The following is a 26,961-nucleotide window of genomic DNA, read 5'->3' as shown; positions in this document are numbered from 1 at the left end:
TGCCATTGAACATGGATTTATGAGCGGGTCCGGGCTGAGGCGATCCATCAATGGAGTCACAAAGCATCAAACATGGTCACATTTAGGTGTTTTTCAAAAGATGTCACCACTCAAAAACATGTGCAAAAATGAGCAATATGCTGCTTTTTTAGCAGAGGAGAAACCCATTGCCACCCACAAAGGCGATTTCCAGACTCTTAATTGGAGTAGTTATGCTTTGATAGAGAGCTCCCATTTCTCCGGAGGTTCTCGCAGTGGGCTAATTACAGTATGCGGCAGCTTTAAACTAACTACAGCCATTTCTGAAACATCAGATTCCTGACAGAAAATAATAAACTAGAGGTGCCCTGTGTTTTCGCTAAAAGATATTGGAGTTTCTCTACCAATTGGCTTTGGGGACGGCGGTTACCCACATACTGTAAATTGAGTTTCTCTTTCTCACTTTCTCCCACAAACACACACACATACTGTGCAAACACTTTCACAGACACACAGTCCTTCCCGAGCTGGACAGAAATAAATGGAGACCCCAGGAGTTCCCTTTGGCCCCGGCCTTAGCAGTCTATAACAGAGCCGACAGCTCCGATCACTCCTGAGAAAGCAAAAGCTGCTCGGGGATCGCTTTACAATTCTCAGGGGCTCGAATAACCTGATCTTGAACTGATCCCGTGCACTGATCCTTTGGTATTGGGTTAGGAACGTGTGAAGGGGCCTGTTGAATGAGCTCGCTGGATATCAACATCCTCACTCCGTGTTGCTCCAGCCCGGCAGATTGTTTGACTTGATTAGTCTCTGCCCGAGTGTTAGACTACCCTACGCCAAGCCCTCCAGACACCGGTATCAATGTGTCAGAGGGAAAAGTGCTCTCCCAAGTCTCAAGGTGGAGCCCATTACCCTGAGTGAGAGCACTGTAAGTTAATAGGATTTGCTCCCGATCAAGAGACTGAGCTATTTCCTGAGGCTGTTACAGGCCGAAGCACAAAAATAAATGTTCTTTTATTCAACACTATTAAGCGTCCACCCTCCAAAAAAAGAAAAACCCCTTTCACCGACCCACCTCCACCACCAGCACCAACTACTCTGACCCCACCCCTCTTTTTTCTCCATGTTGGGATATCTGTTATTACTGCAAAAGGTGGTGCTCTCCATCTTTTTTTTTCTGTTGTTTTTTTTCCCCTCCTCTTTTCCCAAGCAGCCAGTAAAAGTAAAAGGTTGGCACTTTTTGTCTAAAGGAGCCATTTGTTCAGGTGAAAATGAAACTTGCATGGTAAGCAGAGCCAAGCCTGCGGTTGGACAGGGGCATAAGGGGATTCCAGATTAATCATATGGACTGTACACCATGAGGATATTCATTGAGGAGTAATTGCCAAGGGGCTTTATGTAATGTATTCTCCCCATGAGGTAAAACCTTGTAGCAGTGAGAAAGGATAACAGAGTAAGAGGATCATATAAAAATGTTTGCTGCTCCAACCTTTAACTCAGAGCTTAACCCTGACCTCGGATAGTAATTACAGAGTTAATTGCCAACTGATCTGAGGAGGAAGCTCCATCCAGCTCTACTGCAGATGTCAAACGGGCTTAAAAGCCTCCATCTGAGGTGCAACGGCTCATGGATTGTCTTAAATAATTTAAAAGGACAACTAGCAGCTTAGAATCAAGAGAAGGGGTGGGGGGTAGAAACTTGAGACATGATAGTATCACAATATTGTGTGTAGCAATATTGTATCGATTCAGAGACATCAAGTATTGATCTTTAATGATTAAATCTACAGTATGTAAACATTAAACATTTTGGGAACTACAATACTGCTTTTTAGGTCTGTGTTGGCAAGTCTGTAAAGTCAAATGAAGTCGGTCCCATTTTACATGAATAAAATAACTGAAGCAAGTTTTAAGTTTTCCTTTTAGGCCATCTAGTAATTTGCATCAAGGTATTGAAATCGCAATGTATCACGATATGTTATTGCAATTCTCAGAATATCGCAAAATAGCAATAATAACGTATGACTTTGGTATCATAATATTGTATTGCGAGGCTTCTGGCAATTTCCACTCCCAGCCAAGGGGTGTTTGGTGTTTAAGTGCAACACAACTAGCCATTAGGTATATCATAACAACGTCCCGTTTGGAAGTGTTTCTCAGACTGAAAGTAATTATTACATTCAAAATCAATATATGTGTTGATTTTGTTTTGTTGCTAAAGTTCATAAATTGGGCATTTTAGTCTACAAAATGGAAGAAAATAGTGATGACAGTTTCCTAAGCTAATGACTTCACATCGCATCTTTTGCCAGTCCAAACTCAATGTTATTCATTTTGCAAAGCTCTGAAAAGCGGCAAATTCTCCCCACATCTGAGTCTGGAATTAGACACAGTTTGACATTTTTTGCTTGATACATCACTTCAATTTTCTTTTCACTGGCTAATCAATTACTCTGAATCTAATCGTTTCAGCGCTAAATCATATCATAATGGAATCACATCTCGTCATTGTTTTACAGAGTACAGTTATCCAAATGATCGATTCATAGAGAAATGTAACTCAAAGCTAATGAAATTAGCTATTGAAGTTTTTGTTTGACACAGGGAATATTAATTTGGTTATTTTATGTGTGATTTTGCATAAAGTCTATATGGTCATACACGTCAATGTGATCAAAGTCTGAAAATATATCATGGAGTGGATTTTCACCAGCAAAGAGTGATAATTAAAGGGATAGTTCAACCAAAATTGAAATTTCACCCTCATGTCAACTAAGGGCTGGGAGAAGTTTCAGAGTCCTCCATGGCTTCTCTGAGCTACAGGGGGTCTCGGCGTAGCAGTGCATGTCCATATAAATGGATACCAACTGTCTTCGTAACAAAAAGACACACCAAAAAACATCCAAATACCTCCACGCCGCTCGTATAAACTTAGCCCTTAGTCGACATGAGGGTGAGTGAAATTTCAATTTTGGGTGAACTATCCTTTTAAATGTCAGTGTTCATCATTTTTCAGTGGATATGAGATTAAATGAGGATTTTGTGTCACTGTTATTTTAGAGAGTAATGTAACACAGTGTAAGTTCGTGATCAAAGTTTCTATATCATACAAAAAAAAATCTGAATCAAAGTTAATATAATTATATCATAAGTGAAACATTTATGATATATACTTAGAGAGTATGAAAATATTGTGATCACTGTAATGAAATCTGATTTCAGCCATATCCCTCACTGCTAACTGACACCACAGTATCCTCCTTTGGTGTGTATGACAACACACAACTTTGGTTTTGACAAGTCACAATAGGAAATAAAGCACATTAGACTGTATAATAAGTCTGACAGTCTGAAAAACAGTTTTCTTCTGGATTTGTTTAAAACCTTAAGAGAGAATATAACTGGTGCATTTCTCCACAGATCTGAGCACAGCTCACTCAGGAAACCTGAATGTCTTCAGTGAGTCAAATAGTTAAGTTGAGCCGGTGCTGCCATAAACCCGGTGGGAGAGCTTGGAATAATCTAGGCGATGTTAATGATGCAATTTATATGTGAGGGGACCGGTGTTTGGCAGGCTCTTTCCGTCTGAGCGGGCTGCACAACCCAGCGAGCTCCCAGCACCCCCTGCTAGATGGAGGGGGTGGAGTAGGAGGAGGATGTCAGAGCCCATGTGAAAAGAGGGAGCGAGCGAAGCACTGATAAGAGCCATTACTATTAGTGTCTGTCTGTCACCTGCTGTGCGTCATCCAGCCTTCTCTCTTTCTCCACATGCGCCCCCATCCCCATCGCTCCATCCCTATCCCTTTTCCTGCGGCACATCACTTCAAATTTGCACTCACCTACACATTTTCCATCCTGTCACAGACATACTCAGATGGCTTTAAAACTGAGCCAAGCTGCACTCTGCAAAACTACTGCGAGCTTTGTTTCAAAACAGTTGTGAATTAGTGGAGGTGCAGACAGCTGCCAGCATTTATTCGATAAACAAAAATCGCTATAGATGAATAACTGAATTGGCACAAGGGGACGCAATATTCTAGACATACCGTTTCTCAGTTTTTCCAAGCAAACACAAAGCCTAATTTGGTATTTCATTTATTACTTGGCACAATACTACGGCTCCTTAAACTTATGAACTCGGGAGAAATGAACAGTAATTGCAGGCTGTTCTTTATTTTCTTAAAACCTTTTTAACCAAAATATTTAAAGCTGTTTTTCTCAGTTGCTATGCAACACTTCAACCGCAAGAGTGGGAGCATGCTGAGAATGTGCCAAATAAATACTACTGCCACAGACATTCTGCGGGGAAATATGAGAGAGGGGCATCGTTCAGTAATCATATGAAAATGTAGAACAGTTGTGTAAAATGCACAATCATCCTTTCATTCATCAGTTACTTGACCTGTGTCAGTGGATGATTCCAACCAACAGTTCGTTTAATGAACCATTGTTTACAGTCTGAAAGGCTCTCAGACCATTACACAGCCATGTGAGCACATTTTTTTTTCATTGCCTGTGAACCAAATATCCTAAGTGCTTGCTTTTAACTGCAGAATGCAGCGACGTGGCGGGCGTACCAAGTGTCCTGTGCAAAATATCATTCTGTAATTTGACATGAGAATGCTGCCAGATATGTAGACTACTGTCTGTTTCACAAGTCCTTTCAGATTTCACTCAGAGCTCGCCTGGAGCCCGAGTAACTGTACAACAGCCAAGCAAAAAAAAAAAAAAAAAGCAAGCAAGCCAATGGTGCAGCCTTTCTTCCTGAGCCTGGAACCAAGGACTTAAAGCAAGGACACGTTATGCAAGATATCACATTCAATTCCACTGCCAGCCTCTGAGGCCAGATGATACACATTGAGTGAGTCTGTCTCTCGAGCCCTCAATGTTAATCAACACTCTTTCCAATGCATACTTATGAGTTACAATCTACTCCCCATGTCTTCCCTTTGGCAGCTTAAATTAAGTCGCAAATTTGACGGCAAATTAACTTCAACAGGGACAGTAATATGTCACCTATACAGCAATCTGTGCCATTTCTCACCAGGGCAACACACGGCTTGTGTATCTGAGGGGAAAATTAAATCAAACAAATTATTTTCGAGTGAAAGTCAAATTCAAGGAAACACAAGAAAGGAGGCGTCACGCGGCGGGGGCCATCAGCTGTTAACAAATCCCTGTGATGAGAAACCCTTGCATAATCGCTCAGTCAACCTTTATCACTGTGATCACAGAGCTTGAGATTTAGTGCATGCTGGTATTAGCTGTGACGTACAGTCACAATACAGTCGAGGTGGGTGGGTGGGTGGGTGGGTGGTGATGAGGGTCACATGCTCAGACTCCCTGTGTGTGTGTGTAGAGGGGAGGTGGATGTGGAACCAACAGAGAGCTCCCCACTTCATCATTGAGTAAATGGCACCACAGACGTGAGCCGCGACTTCACAGCTGCCTCATGGCGGGTGACATTGAAGCCCACGCATGAACACATCACTCATCAAAGCGAATGAGGCGTTCTTTAGCTTCCGCTGCTTGTGCCGAGGAAAACAATGGCAGCCCCCCACCTAACCACCCACCCTCCCACCGTCGCCCTCCTCAAGTGCACACTTGCACACCTGGAATGTCTAGAATGAGTGGAAATGGGAATGAAAAGGAAAGAGGGGGGAGAAAAAAATCCATTTGGTTTCATGCATCTCTCGCAAGAAGCTTAACAGACTGTGACCTTCCACTGCTTCGTAATGGGGAGGAAACGGCAAGACCCTGGTGCCATAAAAACGGCTCAGAGTGGGTGCCAACAGTGGTTCTGCAATTAACCTGTCTTAAAACAAACAAGAGGCTTTTGCTTTAACAACAGGCGCATACTTGAGAGGGTTGATTTCTGCAGCGTGCAACTCAAAGGCCCACCAGGGTTCAGGTTTTAATCGGTCATTAGCATGCTCATTTCGGCACAGCTGCGCCAAGATCTATGCAACTACAAGCTCGCTCAATGTGATCAAAAACCAAAACCAGAGCAGCCGAGAGCTCGCCTGTCGATCTCAGGCGCTAAAGAGCGATCCGCCATCACAAATGTGTCGAAAGCCCTCCGAGTCACAGACAAAGAATGTTTGTCTTAACGCTAAATCATAAAAGTGTGAGAAGAACGTCAGAGAAAACAGAAAAAAGGCAACAGTAAAATTACAAATGCCTTCTTTTAGCGTCGAAGCACATCCTCCTGAAAGTTCAGTCGCATAGTTTGAACACAAAAGCTCCACTCTTTCTCCTTAACTGTCCTCTTTGCTCTAAGTGGTACCAGACGTAGGCATTTCTTCATTTAGCCCATTCAAATGGAGGCAAGCTGCTGTTCTTTATTTATTTAACAAAACGAGCTGTAAAAGCCAAACATTAGGTCATGGAATATTTTCACCCCAAGAAATAAGTCAATGCCTTCAATGAGACATCAAACCCAGTTTAAGTATTCCTCTACAAAATATGAGCTGGTGAGGACCTTTTTCGAAGTCAAGTAGTGCTGTGGGATTTTTCTGTTTTTTAAATACAACTTTCAACAGTGTGGTGCACATGCGTTTCCAATTAAGAGTTCAGAGCCAACATCCAAGTCTGGGCCCCATTCACCCCTTCCACGACTGACCAAGTCTGAGGAAATGTTAAACAGGCATCATAACCATAACAGAGACGGCAGATTTTTCAAAAGCCTTTACTTTCTAAACAATAATTAAGACATCACAGTGAATTGATGATGTAGATGGCAAACATCACACACAATCTAAATACTGAAAAGGGAACATACTCAATCATAACTTTTTGTGACACATTCACAGCTAGGGCACTTATACAAAGCAATTTCTCCCTTTGGTGAACGGGCACAAAGGCTGCTTACAGCGCAAAGAAATAAAATATGTCAATGGCGTTGATTTGTGACGATCATAATGAGAATGCACGGTTTACACGAGGCACTCAGAGTGGGATCTACTTACCTGGCAGCAGCAATAACTCCCTATGAACCTGTCTCTGCTCAGACTTCAATCTCAGGGCCCCAAGGAGCTGTTGGAGGACTTTGATGTTCTGTCTAAATGAATTGACTGTGCTTCTTGATACAGCCCTCCAGTCAACTGACTCCCCCCACCGATTCTGTCACCTGTGATAAACACCATGCGTGCTCAGTGGTACCAAATTCCGGATCACATGCTCGGAGAGGCCACAGCTTTTTTTTTTTTTTTTTTCCATCCCCTTCAACTTTGTAAATGACTGAAAAAAATATGATTGTGGTTTCCCGCCGCGCCCTATCTGAGCAGAAGCCCTTTGATGTGTGAGGCTGTATGTGAGCAAGCAACGCTGGGCTGGTTTTTGTTACCTCACAGCCCTGCAACATCCACTAGGTGAGCCTTTATGTCAGATGCCCCTTCAGGGCATGGTGTTTGTTAGAGCTTGGGCAAAGACAACAACCTCTAACCTACTTCTATCATTGCACTTTTTTCTCTCTCTCCTTAAGAATCAGAGCCAGAGAGCTCTGCATACAAGCTTGCAACTTCACTGACTTGATCCAAACAGATCTAAAGCTTATAGAGGAGTACTGGTGCGCAGCTAAGGAAGTACAAATGTGTAGGGCTGCACGATTATGGCCAAAATGATAATCACGATTATTTTTGTCGATATTGAAATCACGATTATTAATCACGATTATACATTATGTTAGATAAAACATGTTTTTATTGCACTTTCTATTTGAAACAAACAATAGGCTATGGGAACAAGGCTTTCAGTTCAAAATAAAACGTAAAATAAAAATAAATAATAGCCTAAAATAAAATTTACCCAAGACAAAGGGCTAGCGAAAAATAAATGCCATTGCAGAGTGCAGAGGTGTCATTCTGTACAGTAGCGTACAGATACTTGTGTAAAAAACAAAAAATAAAAAATAAATCTGGTAGAAGTAGCTGCTGATTCAACTCCTTTACTCAAATAAAAGTAAGAAAGTACAGGCTCTGAAATGTAATTTCAAAGTATAGGTAAAACTTAATTTTTTGCCATCAATGATACACAGAGATGTGTGGGCAAGAGTCTGTCTAGCATGGACCAAAGCACAGCACGGGTGGTTCAGCAGCAATTTAGAACGAATTAAAAACATTTAATGAACAGACCAAGTGTTTTCACACAGGCAGCGTCCAGCAGGTCGGCCAGACTCAACTGTGCTGCCACCAAAACGGCCATAGATCGCCGTTACCAGCCGTTATGATCACGGTCGGAACGTTTTATTTACACGACGTATGTAATTAACACCAAAACGGCCGCGTGGGGTGACGGGGTCTCGGTCCAGCTTCGAGACCACCCCGCAGCCCGACCTCCATCCGATCCAGAGCGAGACGGCGACAGTAGACAGCCTGAGGTGCTGACTGACCAGACACAGACACACGTCATGTCTGTACTGTCGCCGTCTGCTGCCGACATCGTCTCACTCTCACTGCAGAGTGAGATCCATACAGCCTATGAGTGAGACGTGACATCGGGCGCAGGAGGTGACACAGTACAGCAGCATCTGAAGGCGCAGACCGGCCGGGACACACACTCTGGACTGTAAACAACATGTAAAGGGAGGATGCGCTCACTTGTTAGTTAGGCAGCTTCATGGAGCCCTAACCTCTTGTTCGCCCCCTGGTGGTTGGCGGACTATTGGTTGAGAAAGCGCTTGATTTGATATGCAGCACAGCCCGTTTTTTACATGTTAATAATCGTGACGATCATCTTAATTTAATCGTGGCAGCCAAAATCGTGATCGTGATTAAAATTCGATTAATTGTGCAGCCCTACAAATGTGTCAATACACCTACCTTGGGACTAGTAGTTTGTCATGATGTGTGCTTTGAATTTGTATAAGTAGTGACAGGAGGCATAATGCATGGAAATTAATAAAAAAGTAATGTCCCAGTGCTATAGATAGCCCTGAGTGCAACCAATCGACGACTGGCAAAACACTGCTACGGATGATTTCGATCAGAGCAGACCAGAGACGGTGGTTAGAGGAAAACAATACTTATCCATCTAAGCTTCAGCTTGGTCAATTCTCATTTGACTAAATCCAATTACCATTGATTCTGTATCTTCTTAAAGCCAAGGTTTAGGTTCTCCTTGATAGTGCAGAAATCTTAACTGGGATGAAGCGGCAGTATTTAACCTATTACAGCCTCCGATGAAGCGGCTGGGTTTTGGAGGAAAGTACAAGTTCTACTGGCGAAGGCATTGATCCTCCCACACCCTGGGTTTTCCCAGCGTGTGCAGCGATTCCTGTGCAAAGCCTCTGAACACTTCTCTCTCTCCTCCAGCGGCGATGGTGCTCCTGAGCAAACCTGCCCTGGATCGAGCATCTCATTTAGTCACTGGGCCCTTTGATGTGGATTCAGTGCTGCAGTGCATATCATTCGTGTTTGAAGGTTCAGCTTCCACAATACAGCAGGGTTTGAAGTTTCACATATTGCAGGTGCTACAATGTGATAATCTGGGAGCCGGTTATGCATTATACATTTTTCATAAAAGAACACCATCACCTGAAAGTGAAATGTGGAAAAGTCAGCGCTTCAAGGTATATATTGACAGAAACTGTTTCTGAGACTTCTGGGTGTGGGACGAAAACACTCTTGTTATCTTGAGCATTTCAGAATCAGCTCGACATCTCCCCTCTGAAGGGGGTAAATACCCAAATAAACAGAGTAGAATAACATTTGACTGGGGTCTGCCATGGCATTATAAGACCAATTTAGTTGACTGAACGCTTCTCTTGGGGCACAGAGGCCATGACGGCTCTTTTTCCGGGAAGGGCCAGCAATAAAAATCTCCTTCTCCATCTGATTTCACAAGGGAGTTGATACGCACCTTGGGGCAGTTCCTTCAATGTCTTCTTAAATAAAACATGAAAAACCCTTGTCAAGGTCTATGTCTTAACTGAGGCAGACCCATGGAGTTAAACCCATGGCTTTAGCTAGCGTAATGACAAGACAGGGGGAATAATCTGCTGAAAATTTTGAGAGTACAATTTTCAAGGTACAGTAGGGAAAAGATTCGACTTGAAAAGTGAGGCCATCGTGTTTTTTTAAAAATCCAACTGTAACAAGCGAAGAAGATTTAAAAAGAGAAAAAATCAAGTTGGCAGTTAATGTCTGAGAGTGACTGAAGTTTATGCAAACGCCTCTGATCTTGATAATTAAAGAGTGTTTGTATGGAGGTGCACAGCTCCGCGTCTCTTTTTAAAGGATGTTTACTGTCTCCAAAGCATGGAGATGGTGGCAGCCTGAGGGCCTGCCTGCTTTCTTTTTCCTCTCTCTCTCTCTCTGTATCAATCTTGTGCTAAATACACACACGCATACACAAGCACATGTGTACAAATGCGAACTCTACACACTCCACTGACATGTACAAACAAAAACCCACACACAAGAAGGAGTCGGCGCTTTCACAAACATCAGCCTCTCAATTAGCTTCTGCACTCATTTCTCCTTGGAAGAGAATTATTTTTCAGCTGGATGCCTTTTCTTTGTTTATTGTGAGCAGACCAAAGCCTTATCAGCAGTTAATCACTGCATGTCAAATTCACAGACTAACTGCAGTCACTTCTTAAAAAAACAACAAAAAAACAGATCTAGTGAATAATCTTCTCAAGTTCAGATTGCCATTTTAGATTTCGACAATCACCAATTTCTTTTAGATGCTCAAATATGTCTACTAGCGAGGGAGAAGATCAGCATTTGTTTGATATAATTTGTTGTGACATGTTAATTGCATCTACTTGTAATTCTCTCTAATTGATGTTTGATATGTCTCAGGAAATTAGGCCAGCTAGATAACACTGCAAATATTATGAATTCTTCCCGCCTTTCTCTCTCCCTGGCAGGTCTGATGAATTCACAACACCTAAAACTGTAATGTGTCAACTTGCTGTGCAGCTATGCTCTGTATTCCCAGGGCTGCCAGGCTGACAAATCTAAGGTTACAAGCATACCGCTGTATATTCAAAACACATTCAGGCACACTGCAGAGGGCCAGAGAGGACTAACCTGAGCAATTTTCACTGAGTTCTGGGTTGAGCCACCGGCATGGTATTCAACTTTGTTCCTCTTGACAATTTCCTCGAACCTGAAATAAAGAAAAGGACAAGAGTTGTTACAAAAGACAATGTCCAAGATAAAGCAAAGAGAGAATTTGACCAGACTGATAAAGGCTTAGTGTAAACACCAAATATAACCACCTGTTACACTGGCAAACAACAGGTTTCTCAACACCTGTCACATTACAACATGTGTAGGAGGAGGGATGAGAAATTATTTCACAAACACCACGAGTTATATAATCATCTATATTGTCGATTACAAAAGGTTGCAGGCAGGCCTATAGATGGAGAGCAGTTGTGACAGAAGATAAATATCTCAACAATAACTGAATGGATTGATATAGAATTTGATATTGATGCGTGAACCAGGCTAACATGCTAAATGCATACGCTAATGTTAGCATCACGACATGCAGAACACATATCAAACACTACATCTACATCTGCTTACATACTGTAGCATCCTATAACTAGTCTATACAATAAGTAGCATGTCATTAGTAGTTAGCATGACAGTCTACAGTATCATCCAAGCATGCCAGCTTTACCCTTTTGAATGCTAATCTCTTAATCCTAACATGCTAATATTACACTATCATAACAAATGTGTCATTACAACAGACTGTTTGCATGAGAACATATTATTTTCTGTGGCTCAAAAGGATTGTGCACAGGAAGTCCTTATTACCAACTATGTTTAATGCATAGAAAAGCTAGTAAGATAGCAAGCTGTTATCTTAACGAGCACAGTGGAACATCCTTAGCATAAGCTGAAGAGCAAAAACCAAATTAAAGCTAAAAAGCAGAGTGAGCACTGGACTAGCGTTCATTAGCAGGACACAAACACAACTCTAAATGAATGCTAATGTTGCTACATGTACAGTTGACATAATAGGATCAGCAGCACACGGTGGGAAGCAAATGCTGTATTATCAGGGTTAGAATCACAGCTGGTTTTACTCTTTGGTGTAATGAGGACATTGTTTTTGAGTTTACCCCCACAGCCCTGGAATATAAGAGATGGGATTAATTATTCAACAGTCTATATAAAACAACAATGCTTTCATACAATTTAACTATTTCAACTATTCATGCACTTTTAATTAACTGTTAGACCAACTCAGTCCCCATCACACGATATTTAGATGGTACTCTATGTGGAGTATATTTTCTATAATCAAAATGTAATTTCTACTTGTTTAAATTACTCTAAATACTCTTGTAGTCTTTTATTTTGGCTTGATCCTAAGACTCCCTGTTTGGTTCTGGTTATCTCCAGGTTGAGCGAATTTGTTTGTTTGTTTTTTAAATTTATTGAGCTATAAAGACAACATAGCAGTTATGTCAATTCAAGATAATCAACTTGAATGGGACACTTTTTTTTTTCACTATCCTTCAAGTGTGACATGCCAGGTGAAAGTTGTTTATATAAACTGCTTGACGGAAAACAGGCAGCTATAAAAGAACCGAGCAAATGCTGGATTTTGTTAAATGGGATACGTGACCACAAATGTTGCAAGAGTTGAAGAGAGGCAGTTAGGGTCTAAATGTCAGCTTGATAAAAGCAAAAGAGTAACATTGTCGACACATGTTTGTAGTTTGCCATCCAATATTAAAGCAAGATGAGCAGTGAAAGTCATTTCTGAAGAACCTGGACTGCTTCCTCAAAGGGGTGCGGGAAATAAAAGAAACTATTCATCTTTCACTTTGTAGAGATGGACCACTATTCTTTATTTCATAAGATATGTTTTCAGGGCAATTACAAAAATAACTTTTACAATTTCCTTGTGTACAATAGTCTCATAGTCACATAACTTGTTTAGGGAGAGACCGTATCTGATTAAATGTTTGATGTCTGAACCATACAGCAAAGTTTAGAAATGACTGTAACAGACTAAACACAGCGAGTCAAGAAAACAGACATGACATTGGGGAATGGGGAGTAAACAATTGCTGAGTTTTCAAACAGAAACCACAGGAACACTCTTGGGTCTACAGTGAAATACTGAAGGCGGTTCTATCATTTTTGTATTTTCCCATCTTACTGCCATTTCAAACATCAATAGCTTCAATGCTTATGCGTAACGTGATGCAAAGCTGGGCTATGCAGTGAGATAGAGCCTTTATCTGGGGAGCTGCGAACATGAATAATGCGTATTCTCCGCGTCGTTCGCACAAACAGCCTCCCAGGGGGTGGCTATATAAACGTGTCCACTCTGCTAAGGAAATTGACCTAACTGCAGTCAGGATGATTCGACACATTAGGAGGTCCTTGGCTTTTTTTCTCCCTCTCTCTCTCTGCTGTAAATTGAAGACTGTCCATTTGTAAGTGTATTTACATCAGGGGGAAAAAAATCCAATGACATGGTAAATAGTTCAAGGTGCACCATACCATTCCCACTGGCGGCGTTATGTGTAGTTCCACCCTTAAATTAACTGAGTAAGAGGGGTTGTTGAGAAAATGCTTGTGTGTAAATCCCAAGGGGCGCTGGTTATGTAAAGGCTCTGCTGCACAGTGCCAATGCATTTCCTTTTTAGGATTACAAAAACATCTCAGGGGAGGTCAAAGGTTGTACATTTAGGGTTAGAATGGCCGATTTTCAAGACTGAAGCAAGGAATGTGTTGCATCTGCTGTGAATGCACTCGCTGCAGACAAGAGTAATCTGTATGCAAAGTGCATCATGGCTTACCAACATGTCAGCCAGAGGTGTTTAATACTTGAGCACAACCTAGTTTAACTAGGCATGGCCGAATTTTGAGCGAGTGTGAAAGTAACCTTTACTGCTTCAAAGAAAGTCTGCATATCATGTCTCAAGGCAAGGGGTCTACCCAGGGCAGAATGTTCCTAATAAAGAAAAAAAACTTTCCATGCAAGTGGAAAATATGCTAACCGGGAAAAAAACTCCTTCCTGAGACACCTGTTATGACTCCTTGACAAAGGAAGAATTTGAGCACTGTGGGTGTTTATAACATGAAGGCAGCCGAGGGACTCCAGAACCCATTTCAAATAGACACACAGCTACTGAGGATTTCAGCTAGTTTTTTTTTCTTCCCTAGAAGTATTTGCTCCACCTTTCAGTGCAGACAGCATGGGGCCCTGCTCCTGGACGCCTCGAAAATCCCATCCGAAAAGGAGCAGCTGCCTCGAGACCTTTACACCCTCAAACATCATGTGATCCCATAGTAGTGACACCGTAAACGGCCCCCTTGGCCATTTAGGGAGAGAAAATCCCTTTCCATCTACTGCAGTCTAAGCTCACTCGGTGATGGGAGGGAGCAGAGAAAAAGAAATTGTTTTGAACAAAATGTCCTCAGCCAGTAACCTCTGCTTTTAAAACCTGCTGGTGTTGTTCGCTGGAAGAGCAATTCCAACTATGCCATGCATTCCTCTAATATATGGACAGCCTGTGTTATATAACATGTGCTTTTACAAGAGACTGCCCCTGACACTCTGGTTAAATACCACTCTTAACTAAAGGCACTGTGCCATTTTTCAATTTCATACCTTCCAATTTGAGACTAATAGAGGCACTTATTTATTCAGCTTAAATCAAATCATATTCAAATTAGGGGAATTAGGCCACTGAATGCAATATTTGTATTCAGAGGCTATGAGAGTCCTCCTTCAAAAACTAATACCTCCACATCTCTCCGGCTTAGCGCGCTCAGATTGTTAGGGCAGATCACACAAGTCAGGAACAACGTGTTGTTTACATTCCTGGAGATGGAGCCCCCACCGTTGATTCCCATCAAGGGAAATATGAGAGCTTCCAAAGTACTATGAGTGTTCTCTGCCCCGAGTGACTCATGAGTTCCTCTCTCACCTCCCCAAAAAACAAGCCAAGTAGATTATTTACATGAGGCAATAATTCAAGATTTGCTCCTCTAAGTCTCTTACATGGAGGGCAAGGCGAGCCCATTTACCCAATCCCTCTTCATTCGCCTTTGATGTTAGCCTATCTCGATAAGACCGGATGAGTGCCCTAAAATCCCCGTCGAGTGATTTCACAGGAAGAACAAGTCTCTGTTAATCAATGGCTAGATTGGATCTGGATCCTCAGGAGTGGTCCGCCTGAAAGTCCTCCCAAGTGTTTGAGTGCACACCAGGGTAATTCATCGCTAATGATCACCGTGGCACCCACTCTCCTACGCGCCATTCGTCCTTATTTAATTGCCTCGTTCACGTTTAAACAGCTTACAAATCACAAGGACAGGCAGGGAAACATGATCAAACGGCCCCTATCGCTAATCAGGGGAGGGTAAGGGAAGAAGTGAGAGGACTGGGGCTTCTTTTGCTGCTCTCCTCGGGGATTAGGAAGGAGGAGGGTTGTACAGGAACAGTAAATTATCTCTGCTTCAGCTCGAGCAGGCAGGTACATTTAAACAGGCAGATCCATCTTTCTCTCTCTCTGACAGAAGCAGAGAGGGGGCAATACAGCTAAAAGGCTCCAGTAATCCCAGTTTCAACACAGGCATCTGGAGTGGAGACAGGTTCCACCACTGATTAGATTCCCCAATCAGCGTGTGCATCCTACACCATGCCTTCCTTGGTAGTCTGGAGGCAGTACAAGTCCTGATGCACAGTAATTGTTTCCATAGGTCAGGCGGAGGAAAAACAGCTCGGGGACGTGATGAAAGGGAGATGGAAAGGGTGAGGAATATTGTTGTTTTTCCCCCCAATTAAATTGTTTGTCAAACCCTTCACAAAGGGTTACGCAGTTTATCTGTTTAAAATCAATACGCTCGTCTCAGTGTGAAAGCTTGTCCCGACACAAGACAGGCCCATTAATTATTCTGTTCTGCACGCTATCGCTGGGCTGCTCAAGGTTGAGTCTTATCTTTTCTTATTTCAAATCAATAATTATCTTCTACCGTGCTCACGCTCCCCCTCAGAAATAGATGTGCTTTTCATTCAATGCCTGTAGAGTCTCTCCCCCTCTCTCTCTCTTTGTAGCAACCGGTGAGGAACGCAGAATGAATAGGACATTCTTATCAGTGGAACATTAGGGCAGGATGGGAATAGATGGCAAAGAATGAGGCGCATAAAAGTACTGAACACAAATGAGTCATGATTCAAACAGCGAGCGAGGCCTTGTTCCCGTCCTCTGACATCTTCTAATAGACTACAGTAGGGGGATGAATGTTGATTTGCACAAAAGCGTTACGATATCGCCATCGTTCAGGTATCTCAATCCATTTGGGTAAATCCCCTATTCAGCTGAGAAAAACCTGCCACGAGTCCCTGGGCGCAAAAAAAAAAGCCACCACAAGTCTTTACAGTGAGCCTTTTTACATTATAGACTGGATGCGCAATTAATGACTGCACAATTACATGGTCATAATGGGTGAGTAATTGCATTAGAATGCAGAAACAACAAATGTGCATCCCTTTAATAATCGGCCGATCCAGCAGCGGCAGCAGCCCATTTGTTGGCATTAACTGAGGACTGCTGTTTGTACTTAATTAGGCTGCACTCAAGGATTAGGCGGCGAGGGCAAAATCTGGTCATGGAGGATGAGTTCATATTATTTCCTCTAAAATGTCACAGGTTTTTGGCTTCGCGCTGCAGAGGGTGGCGTTGTTTGTCACACTGTACTGTGTGGATGTGAGAGAGAGGGAGTGTTGAGTGAGTGTGTGTGTGAGGATATGAAAAAGAGAGAGAGAGGGACACATTGAGGGGAGAGAGTGGGAAGAGGGAGTGTGTAAGCAAGGATGGGGCTTCTGGTGTTCTCTTGAGGATTGAGATTTGAAGCCGGAGCACAAAGCCTTTGAGACATTCCCCTTATCTTGGAGGTTGATACCAGGATCTTGGTGATTCAGAGTAGCTCCGTGTGAATAATTCCACCAACACCCCCTACTGCGGGGACCATATGGCCCAGTGTGAACTTTAAACACACGGGGAGTGTTGCTGCTCACCAGCGAGGCCTCCCATCTCTGCCCCCGCGCGGGCTAGTTGTAGAGAAATGATCTGCACAGACAGGATACTAACTAGCCGACATGTATAAGGGCTGATGCCATCAGTGGCTTTTTCCTGTGTGGCTGCTGGGGAACAAGGACAGCGACTAAAAATAGCCCTGAGCATGCTTTTCTGAACTGAACATGCTGTATGTACTGGCTGAGACACCCACATTTTAATTATAAAATGCTCTTTAAAAGGGGGAGTTGGAGGGAGAGGAGGAGAGGTGGTGGTAGTGGCGGCGGTGGTGGGGGGACGCCCACATGCACAGAGATGTGGATTATGTTTGTTCCACTCCCTTTGACTTGTGATGTTTCCTTCTGGCACCACCTGCTGGCAGCCACCTTCAACAAGAGAGAGAGGCGTTTGCAGCTCCGGAGAGGCCGAGCCTTAATTATGATTGCATCAGCCATCTCTCATGATGCAGCATGTACGCTTTAAATGCAGGGCAATCACCCCGCATCGCAGCATGTTCACCTCTTTCATCAAAAAAAAAGAAAAAAAGAAAGAAAAGAAACGGCAGAACAGGATGTGATTTCCCCCCCCTCCCCTTTGAGTTATTTGAAAAAAAAAAAAAAGTTTTCATGTTTTATAATTCAAAAGGTCTAGATCCACATTTCTTACAGTTGAGTACAGCGCTGGTGAGCATGTCAGATTTATGCAAGCACCCCAGATGGGTTGGATTCATGCGTATCAATAAAACATCAACAGCAGCGCGGTTGGCGGCTGAACATGTTTCTGATGTCTCAATTACCAGTTGAGTGCCATTAATCTCTGCTCTCTCTCTTTGGCTCAGAGGTCGGCTGATGGATGCAGGCCCGTGACCTTTGCCCTCAGCGGCTGTGGGAGCTGCTTGTTCTGACCCCCAGCGGGCCGGCGGAGGTGAGTTTAAGTACTGTAGTACAGCTCTCAGCCTCAGCAACAGACAAGGGAGCTGGGAAGTAAAAAAAAAAAAAGAGGAGGGGAAGGGAAGGGAAGGGGGGGTAGTAATGTGTCTACACACTCAGTCAAGCATGAGTGCATCTAGTGAAGTGGCACCATGGCAAGCACATGCAGCTTCTGCACGCATGCTTGCATGTGAGCACACACACACAAACACTCACACACTCGCAGGGAGGAGTGTTTCTCCTCCTAACACACCAGGATAGCTCTGCTCTGCTGGGGGTTTCTCACGATATCGCTTCGTTATATATTAAAAACATAAAAATAAAATAAATAAATAAAAAAAGGGAGAGAGAGAGACAGAGAGAGAGGGTAGAGTCAAGTGTGTTTACAGAGCAGAATCTATCACACACACACCCAGGAGCCAGAGTGTTTAGCATGTACTCAGTGAGAGAGGGCCTTTGTTGTTTTCCTCCCAGTAAGCAGATTGAGCTGCACGGCAGCAGCAGGGGTGTGTAAGATGTACACAGACAGCGGGGTGTGTGAGTGGAGAGGCACCTCCACTGATCTCCTGTGTCGTGTGATGATGTGTGTGTGATGTGTGTCTCAATCCAGCGCTGATCCCCCTGAGTCAGCCCTGTCAGTGATATGAGCCTCCCACCCTCTCTCTCTCTCTTTCTCTCTTTCCTTCGCCATCCGGAATGCTAATAACAGCCAGCCACTAACGCTGCAGCCCTGAATTATTCATGCAGCAGAGGGTCACACGGCATAATGAGGAGTTTACTCTCATTCTGGATGCGATTGTGACGCTGCTAATCTGCATTTAGCACAGAGAAAGAGAGAAAAGGGAGGGAGGGATGGGTGGGGGGGAGGCGAGAGGGAGAGGGAGGAGGAGGAGGAGGAGGATGAGCACTGATGAACTTAATTGCTGTGAGCAAACAACCTCTGAAAAGAGTCACGCCATCATCCAGAGATGAGAAAGTAAACAATTAATTATCATCGGACAGAGGGAGTCATAAAACAAATGTTTGAACGACAGTAATATTCAGGAGCCAGCTGATCTTTTCTCCCCCCCTCAGAGGTGACAATACACTTACAATAACAATGACTCACTCATTTGACACTAATAATCATTAGCCCTAATATGATATGGTTAGCAAACCCAAGAGGGTTTGTGTGGATAGGATATTATGAAACCCTGGGTGTTCTAAAAAAAGAAAAAAAAACTGTAATGCCTAGTTATCCTGAAATAAAATGTCTATTTGCCCACATTATAATCTCCTACAGAAAGAGGCATGTTTTCATTAAGTTGACATGTTGTTTCCTATGGTGACTGCTTCACAGGAAAACAGCAGGCTACTGTTGCCCCCTGGTGGCCAATGACAGGTAGATAGCACCGCTACTGTTCAAAGATGTTGACTACAGAGAAAAAGGGGAAAGTCAACATACTGTATCACAATAAAACAACTGACAACAAACATCTTTTAAAAGGCTGATGATAAAAAAGAAAATCCAACAGCCTCAACTCGAAAGAGACAAAACTGGTAAGTAACATCAAGTTAACATACGAGCAATTTTGTTTTATCACGTGAGATAAACACAAAAAATGAATCATATATCTTTAAAAAAAACTTATTTCACTTAATAATTTCCAGCCAAATGATGGCAGCAGTGACCTAAAAAAAAAGGCTGCTATGACAATATTACATCAATATGAAGCTGAGCAGGCAAAAAGGAAGTTACAGAGAGTGCTTTGGTTAATTGGTCCGCTCTCACATACTGATTTCGAAACAGTTGCGGTGTCCTCTGAAAAAACCGACATCCTCTAAATATAACTCTTTCAATTGCAGCCCACTAACTTGACAAAAACGTCTTCTAAGTAAAAGCACTTCCAGGAGAGTACATTGACGTTTTAATGCAACATGACTCACCAAGCTCTACGCAGTAGTAGACGCTCCACAAGAATTGAGGAGCAGCAGTTCCTTATATGGGCAAAAGACTGATGAGGTCATGGGTTTGTGATTCTTGCAATGAAATGACACCGGATGATTTATGAACTGAATTTTTTGGGGGCATTTTAGTCTTTATGGGATAGATACAGGAGCAATGAAGAGGGAGAGGGAGAGAGAGAGTCTGAGGCCGGAAGTGAACTGGGGACATTGCGGTTATGTGGTATGTGCCTAAACCACAAGGCAACCAGGACACCAAGGAAGTTTATGTTTATTCAGCAGAGTAGACCCTGTCCTGTCAACAAACCGCACAAAAAAAAACCTACATCAACTTTCTATTGCTGTCTTAATACTTTCTGATTTCCTTTTCTCTGTCTGCAGTAGTCAACCACACACTAAAAGAACCTACAGTATTGTTTGGACTTTTTTAGCAAGAAGAACCAATTGTGCATCTTTGAGGAGCAAATCTCAGATGCAGATTCATCATCATTTGTCGTGCCTGTAAATATTTACAGCAGCAGGGAGACTGATTCAATATAAACAGCAATACCTGTGTTTGTTTATCATAATGAAGGAATACTGTATTTCCCCCCAGTGCAGCTCTGTCACTGCATCTTGTGATTGTTTCCTCAATTTCCCAATTAATAAAGTAACAAATAATTATTGTAATTATCTATAAATCTTATGTTTATTCAATAAATTAAGTTCATGTCTTGGGTTTCCAGGCTACAAAAGTCAAAGATAGTACATTTCTTATCATTTCCTGTCAACATTTACTGAGGAAACCAGCAATTGTATTTGTTTCTCTATTTAAACACTTAATAGATTTTAATTGATGGTAATTATTTTTCAATTATGAATTAATTCATTATTTAATCTATAATGACATGGACAACAAGCAAATCCTCATATTTGAGTTTCATGTGACTCACACATGTTTAGAACTTTTGTTTAATATATAAAAATCAATTAATAAATGATCAAATTTGCTAAACCATTCGCTCTGTTCTCTGTTGATCGACTAATCGCCTCCCTCAGCTCTAGTTTCCACTTTTAAAAACTGAGTGAAAAGGCATCAAAAGTCACAGCTGAGACTTACTGAAGGAAAAAAAAAACCATTAAGTCCCCAGCCAGTACTAACAGGGATGTTGATGGTTTCTACTGTACAGCAGGCAATTTCTCAGCCACAACAGGATTATATGGGCTCTGCTGTGACTAGATAATTGAATTAAGGCATGGCCACAGTGCACTGCATCCAATGATCTCTCTCCCACCAGGGTGATGGGGGAAAGAAATGAATCATGTTACACTCTGTAGATTCAGAGGAACAATAGTGTTAGCTGGCTAGCCTTGTAAGTCTATTGTGGCCTTTTTAGTTACAACGTTACTTGTCACAACACCACTCCAGCCAGGTTCTTCTTCATCCATGGACCAATGACCTTGTGGATGACCCCTATACAATTTTTTTTTACACAACATTATTAAGAAAACTGCAGTTCATATCTCAGCACTGAAACGCTACAGATCTGAACAGATAATGAATGACATTTTAAAAAATACCACATGTACATTTAGATGTATATTGATGGTGGGTGTGCTTCTGTGTGTGTGTGGTAATGGAAGGGACATGCATTGAAATGCATTGTGCTGGGAATTAACCACCAAAGCCGCATGTTAATCCTGCCCTGACCTTGTGCAGAATGTGGCGGGAACGGTGTCTGCGGGGCTAAAGATAACACCGCTGCCTTTGTGCTGGAGGAGAACAACACTGCTGATGATGCTGCTTTGTGCCGCTGCTGCCGCCCAAGGTCACATGTGTCCCTTTGTCAAGTAACAAGACCTGACAAGGTAGCCTATTGTAAGGTACAGACGATCCGATGCACTGATCTGTCTCTACGCATCCCTCCAGTGCTTTTCTAATTTTACAGTTACCTCGCTGTGATTTCCTGAGGAATCGATACGCGAGTCATTGCGACTGAATTTATTCCTTCTCGAGCACCGGACATAGTTAAATCGATGTCCACTTTCCTAAAATCATTAATCAGGGCACAAACCATCGCCGTGACAACATAATCCTCTAAAAATGTCATTTCTGTAAGAGGAAACGATTTCATCCGAGTCCGAGTACAGCTAGTTTGTTAAACATGCAGCTTGATATGAAAAATAAATGCATCAAAACTAATAACTCACCGGCTCCTTTGTCTTAACTTAACACCAACTTTCACTGAACAAACTTTCACATATTGCCACTAATAATAGAAACTGATGAATTTATCTATGAATGTAAATAAAAGCATCTATCATGAAAACAGTGCTGGTGGTTTTGAACCATTAAAAATCCCAGCTCATTCAGTAAACTGGGCCACAACTGCCGATTCAAAGTTTAAAGTTGCATGATGTGAGCAGAAGGTCATGGTCCCTCAATCTGCAGACCCGCAGGATGAACTTCGGTTGAGGAAATACCAGTGCATAAGTGCCCTCAAACTCCCATCAGACCATTAGATAAGAGAATGGTTATCTGACACCAAACAGATATGACTGGGTTTACTGGACAGCTTTGAGGTGGAAATGTGCAAGTGTGGAGCAATGAGTCCATTTGTGCACTTTACATACATGCAGTATCTGTTAAGGTCCGGAGGAAGTTATCAGGGTCATGAGAAAACTGACCAGTGAAGTCATGATTAAGTCACTACGAAGGGAAATAAGCTTTGCAACAATAACTTCACTGCCTTCAATTTCATAAATAGGTGAAAAGTTGGGCCAGTAGCCAAGAAACAATAGATTTTTGGTGCAAAGTTGAATTTGGGATTGTATATGTTTGCGTACATTTGTATTCTCCCCTGAATTACTGCTCTTATCTGGTTGAAAAGTTCAGTCTGGTGTGGAATGTGCCAAATAAGAGTCATTGATATCAAAGTCACTATTAAAAAGCTTGAAAAAAGACTGCAATGAACAACTATGGCAGTAAGCTCCACAAAGTTGTGTTTTTACCATCAAAGTGATTCATGATTTAAACTCATATAGTCAAGCACGCACCAAATGTTTACCTATTGTGCTCCAAATTTGGAGGATATGATTAAATTATGAATACGAAATCATTTAATCCCTTAAACTTCAAAAGAACACCTCCCTCTCATCATTTTCTTACTTACAGATGGTGTGCTTTTTTCATGTCTGCACTAAGATTAACACAGACAAATTCCCTGAGAGGAAACCATCTGCACTCTATCAAACAAAGGAAGTAAGTAGGACGCTGTAAGGTCAGTCAGTCATTGAGGCCGTGGGTGCTGCTTTAGTGTTAGTTAGTTAGTCTTCTTGTTTTGTTTACCTTCAGGTACGTTTTTAAGTGAGCAAGGCGCTATGTTCAGTCACACATGACCATGTTTTCGAGGAAGGCTATAGCATTACTGCTTGGCATCTGCTTAGAATGTGAAAGAGGGAGGGTCGAGAGCAGGAATGTGCATGCTTAGTAAAACCTAAACCTATAGGCTAAATTAGTAATTGTTATTTAAAAACCCAGTATCAGTCCTATTGCATGCAGTTTAAATAGCTGTGCTGATCTACTGAAGCAGCAGTAAATCTGCACATATCTTGGTTTTACTTTGGCACAAATTCAGTAAAGCAAAAAAACGTGGGCGTGTCAAGTTCTGAGGCTCCCAGTTACAGAGGCCTGATTTATGTCTTGGCTATTCTGAGCACAGCTTAACAGTGTTGAGATGGTAGTAGTGGGTATAAATGACTGGCGTAGCCCATATTTGGTTCCACGTAATTCTAACACTTCGCGTTACACTACTGAAGCATGTGGTGTCCCAGTGGAGATCTGACTCACAAGGCTTTGTGTTTGTCTTCCGCGAGGATCTGGTCATTGGGCTTCAGTCCAAACCTTTTAGGGAAGGATAGAAAAAAAACAAAAACATTAAAAGCCTGCGAGTGTGGGCTGGTTAGATAAAACACAGAACTGTGAAGATATCAGTGGGAATAAATGGCCTGCCCACTGCCTGGACTTACTTGTCAAGGAAATCTTTGTCCACGACAGCTGAAATGTCCAGCAAGGGATTTCCCATCCCAAAAAGCGTGTTTTCACTGTGGGGAGACAGAAAACATATTGTATCACCCAGACTCCCACACACACCAGACAAAACAAATGACCTGCTGTCATACAGACTGTCATCTGTTTCTAATTTGCTGGATTTAATCACTGAAACCTTGATGAGAGGAGGATCATGTGTTTTACCAACAGCTCTGATTCAATGTGTGTCGAGCACACATTGAGAAAGTGAAGCAACAGACACCCAAACAATGAACATGAACATGTCCAATTACTGTTATTACTTGGGGAGAAACCGCTCTTCGGTTTGCACTGAGAAAGGTAAAACTACCAATGATTTATTTTTTTCCTCATTCAAATGGAGATTTGGAAAAAAGAAAAGAAAAGAAAAAGCAGGCACTTCAGCAAATTGGATTACCACTTCCTCCACTACTCATTTACAGGCATGCGCCGCATGTGTGGCGTTCAAATGCTTTAGTTTAGAATAATGCATGTGTCAAAGAGGGAACTAACTATTTCTTGTTTGAGAGTTTGTTTGTTTTTTTCAAATCTAGCATTTCCCCCATTTGATTACTTCAAGTAGTAGTTGTAATACTACTTAAGAAATACTACACAGTGGTCAAAGTTTAGTCCTGACAACAGTCTTCATAACATGTTACCCAATTTTCAGAAACAGTACACAGATGCAGTGACTGTCCTCTTCAAATCTTCATGAGAATAACCTTCACACAGTTTATAATAGATGTTAAAGAAGATGCAGAGTCATTGAAGCCATTCCAAGTTAATTCATCCCTAAAAGCCTGGCATCAGTGGAGGACTTGCAGTACTAGTAATGTTTCTACATAATGAAAAAGACAAGGCTAAAAGCAGAATTGTTTCCTGTGGGGACACTGGACAACATCTGGCTCTTACCTTGCAGTTGGCATGTTGTCAGAAAACCCAGCAGCCTAACCTGATGATTAAATGACCAAGAGCTTCCTCCTCTCTGTCAAAGCAACGTGCTTTTTGACTACAGGAACTGAGGCTGCACTTTGGACAACACTGACTGGTTGGTGGAGGAAGTGGGCGGGCCTTAGTCTCTTCTAGGCCCATGATTGGCTACACATTTTCCAAATATCATCAAGCTTTCTGTGCTGCATTTGAGACCACTGGGAAAGAAGGAGCACACTGTGGTCTACAATTCCAGTAATAAAGTAATAAAACAATAACATTAGTGATGTTGATTTGTATAGAAAACTCATTTAAATTCCATTATCCAAATAAATACAAAAAACAGTTAAATATTTTCAATAACGTTTCTTTCAAGTATAAGAAAATAATTAAATTAATATGTTTTATAAGTAGCAATGCTAGTTTATCAAGTATATTATTTTTGACATTTGCTAATGGAACGTCTGGACCTTCCTTACACATCCTGATGAGTTTATTGTAATAAGTTAATGAAGTTCTGAGACTTTACAAATGGGAGATTCCCAAACTTACATACATGACACGATTACTGCATGTGGTCATTTTTAATGAGGTGTGCTGGACTAGGAATGCGCAAAACATGTGGTTTTCTAGGAGTAAACTCTCAACTTCAACGTATTGTGTTGTAATGTATTGGTGGAATAATACATCACCTGATCACATGCATCTTTGCAATTTCTTGTTACATAAAAGTAGCAATATGTTACAAGGCCAGAGACTGTAGGACCATGATTATCTCATTTGTCACCCCTACACTGCCTCTCTGAGAACTGAGATAATGTTCTTATCTGTCTTAATGTGTTTTAGAAAGGACATGACAGTGTGACAAAGCCAATACGTTTATGATTTGCATGCACAAGTGTAACACATAAACCTCTCATATGTGTCCTTTAGCATTAGTTTTATTTTGTTTCCTTCCTGTTCCTGTTTTATTTTCTGCATGTTTATGTTCCGCATGTTGTGTGAACATGCTGAAAAAGTCTGTAAAAGAAAACTTCATTAACTTCATTAATTGTGACCACAATATGGAAAATTAAATTGAGTTTCTGTTTTCCTGAAGGCAAGTGAACGCCTCACTCTTGCACTGTTCACTTCACATTATGCAAAATGTAGCTGTGTGTGTTGTTGCTGTTTTTCCCCCTCCAATATCAACAAGAGTGCAGCAGCTCTGCCTCACTGCCAGCTCTTGCAAATGTCAATGTTTTATAACGAATATCAACACGAAAACAGACGTGACATTTAAAACGCTGGACTGATGTTGACATTGTAAGACATATGGTACATTTTACACAAGCTTGCCTGCATGCTCTCTTTTTTATAGCCTCCAATAAATAAACATGAATTTACCGTGTTAATAATTTAAATAACATGCAAACCTGCACATGCATGACTCCTCCAATTATCAGCTTATTAATGACATCTGGTGAAGAACATCAGAGATTTTTCTTTTTAAACTTCTTAGCTAAGTTTGTCAGGTAGAGATTTAAAAGTAAAACATTTTAACCATGCAGGCTGCACAAACTGTCATGTTATTATATATAATTATTATTCTCTCAAAGGTTTAATTAATAATGGATAAATGTGTGTTTCCTCCCAGTCATGTGATGATAAACCCACCCTCCCTCTCTTGCTAGCTGCTGTTAGCACCGTTTAACCCCATCACTCACTTGTGTGAATCCAAATGCTAACATTAGCTTCACCTGAACATTAGCGTTGATTCAAAGGTTTCACCGGTTTAGCGCCTCGCCTCCCCGCTGCAGGTCGCACTACCACCGGCCACTCGGTGTGTGCATCCACGGTTAGCCACAGCTGCTAACCAACCACACAGAAAAAAAAAAAAAAACACCAACCCCAAAACACACACGCACACATACACACACAAATGGTTTATTTATTTACCTTAACGTCATTTTCCTCCCTGTCGACATGCTTGCTTGGCTCTTCCTCCTCAGACAATTAGGTGTGTGTTGTTTTCTCAGCGGCTGTGTTGACGCCGAGCAGGCTGGGAAACCTCTGCTCTCAGCCGGGGGAAGAGTGGCGAGAGGCTGCGGCTTGCTTCCTTCCACACGGATGGAGCTAGTGAT

The 26,961-nt window shown here is 42.0% G+C and overlaps 1 protein-coding gene across 2 annotated transcripts in view; it reads right to left on the bottom strand.

Annotated features, from left to right (window-relative positions):
- The window catches only part of adkb (adenosine kinase b), a 108,769-nt gene extending 81,808 nt beyond the window's left edge, over nt 1-26,961 (bottom strand). Inside the window, exons 1-4 of one of the 2 annotated variants that reach the window (XM_085762052.1) lie at nt 26,777-26,961; nt 23,869-23,943; nt 23,690-23,743; nt 11,019-11,097 (exon numbers count right to left, since the gene is read on the bottom strand). In XM_085762052.1, the coding sequence (XP_085618178.1) occupies nt 11,019-11,097; nt 23,690-23,743; nt 23,869-23,943; nt 26,777-26,805 (237 nt within the window). In that variant the 5' untranslated portion in view covers nt 26,806-26,961. Of the gene's footprint in view, nt 1-11,018; nt 11,098-23,689; nt 23,744-23,868; nt 23,944-24,820; nt 24,954-26,776 lie in introns of those variants that run through there. The other variant, XM_085762053.1, reaches the window with a different exon arrangement.

This window comes from Trachurus japonicus, chromosome 19 (assembly GCF_045865225.1).
Source record: "Trachurus japonicus isolate A0001 chromosome 19, Traja_1.0".
In the NCBI taxonomy this organism is placed as follows: domain Eukaryota; kingdom Metazoa; phylum Chordata; class Actinopteri; order Carangiformes; family Carangidae; genus Trachurus; species Trachurus japonicus.
The sequence above is the reverse complement of the archived record's forward strand: the minus strand, read 5'-3'. Positions and strand labels throughout refer to the sequence as shown.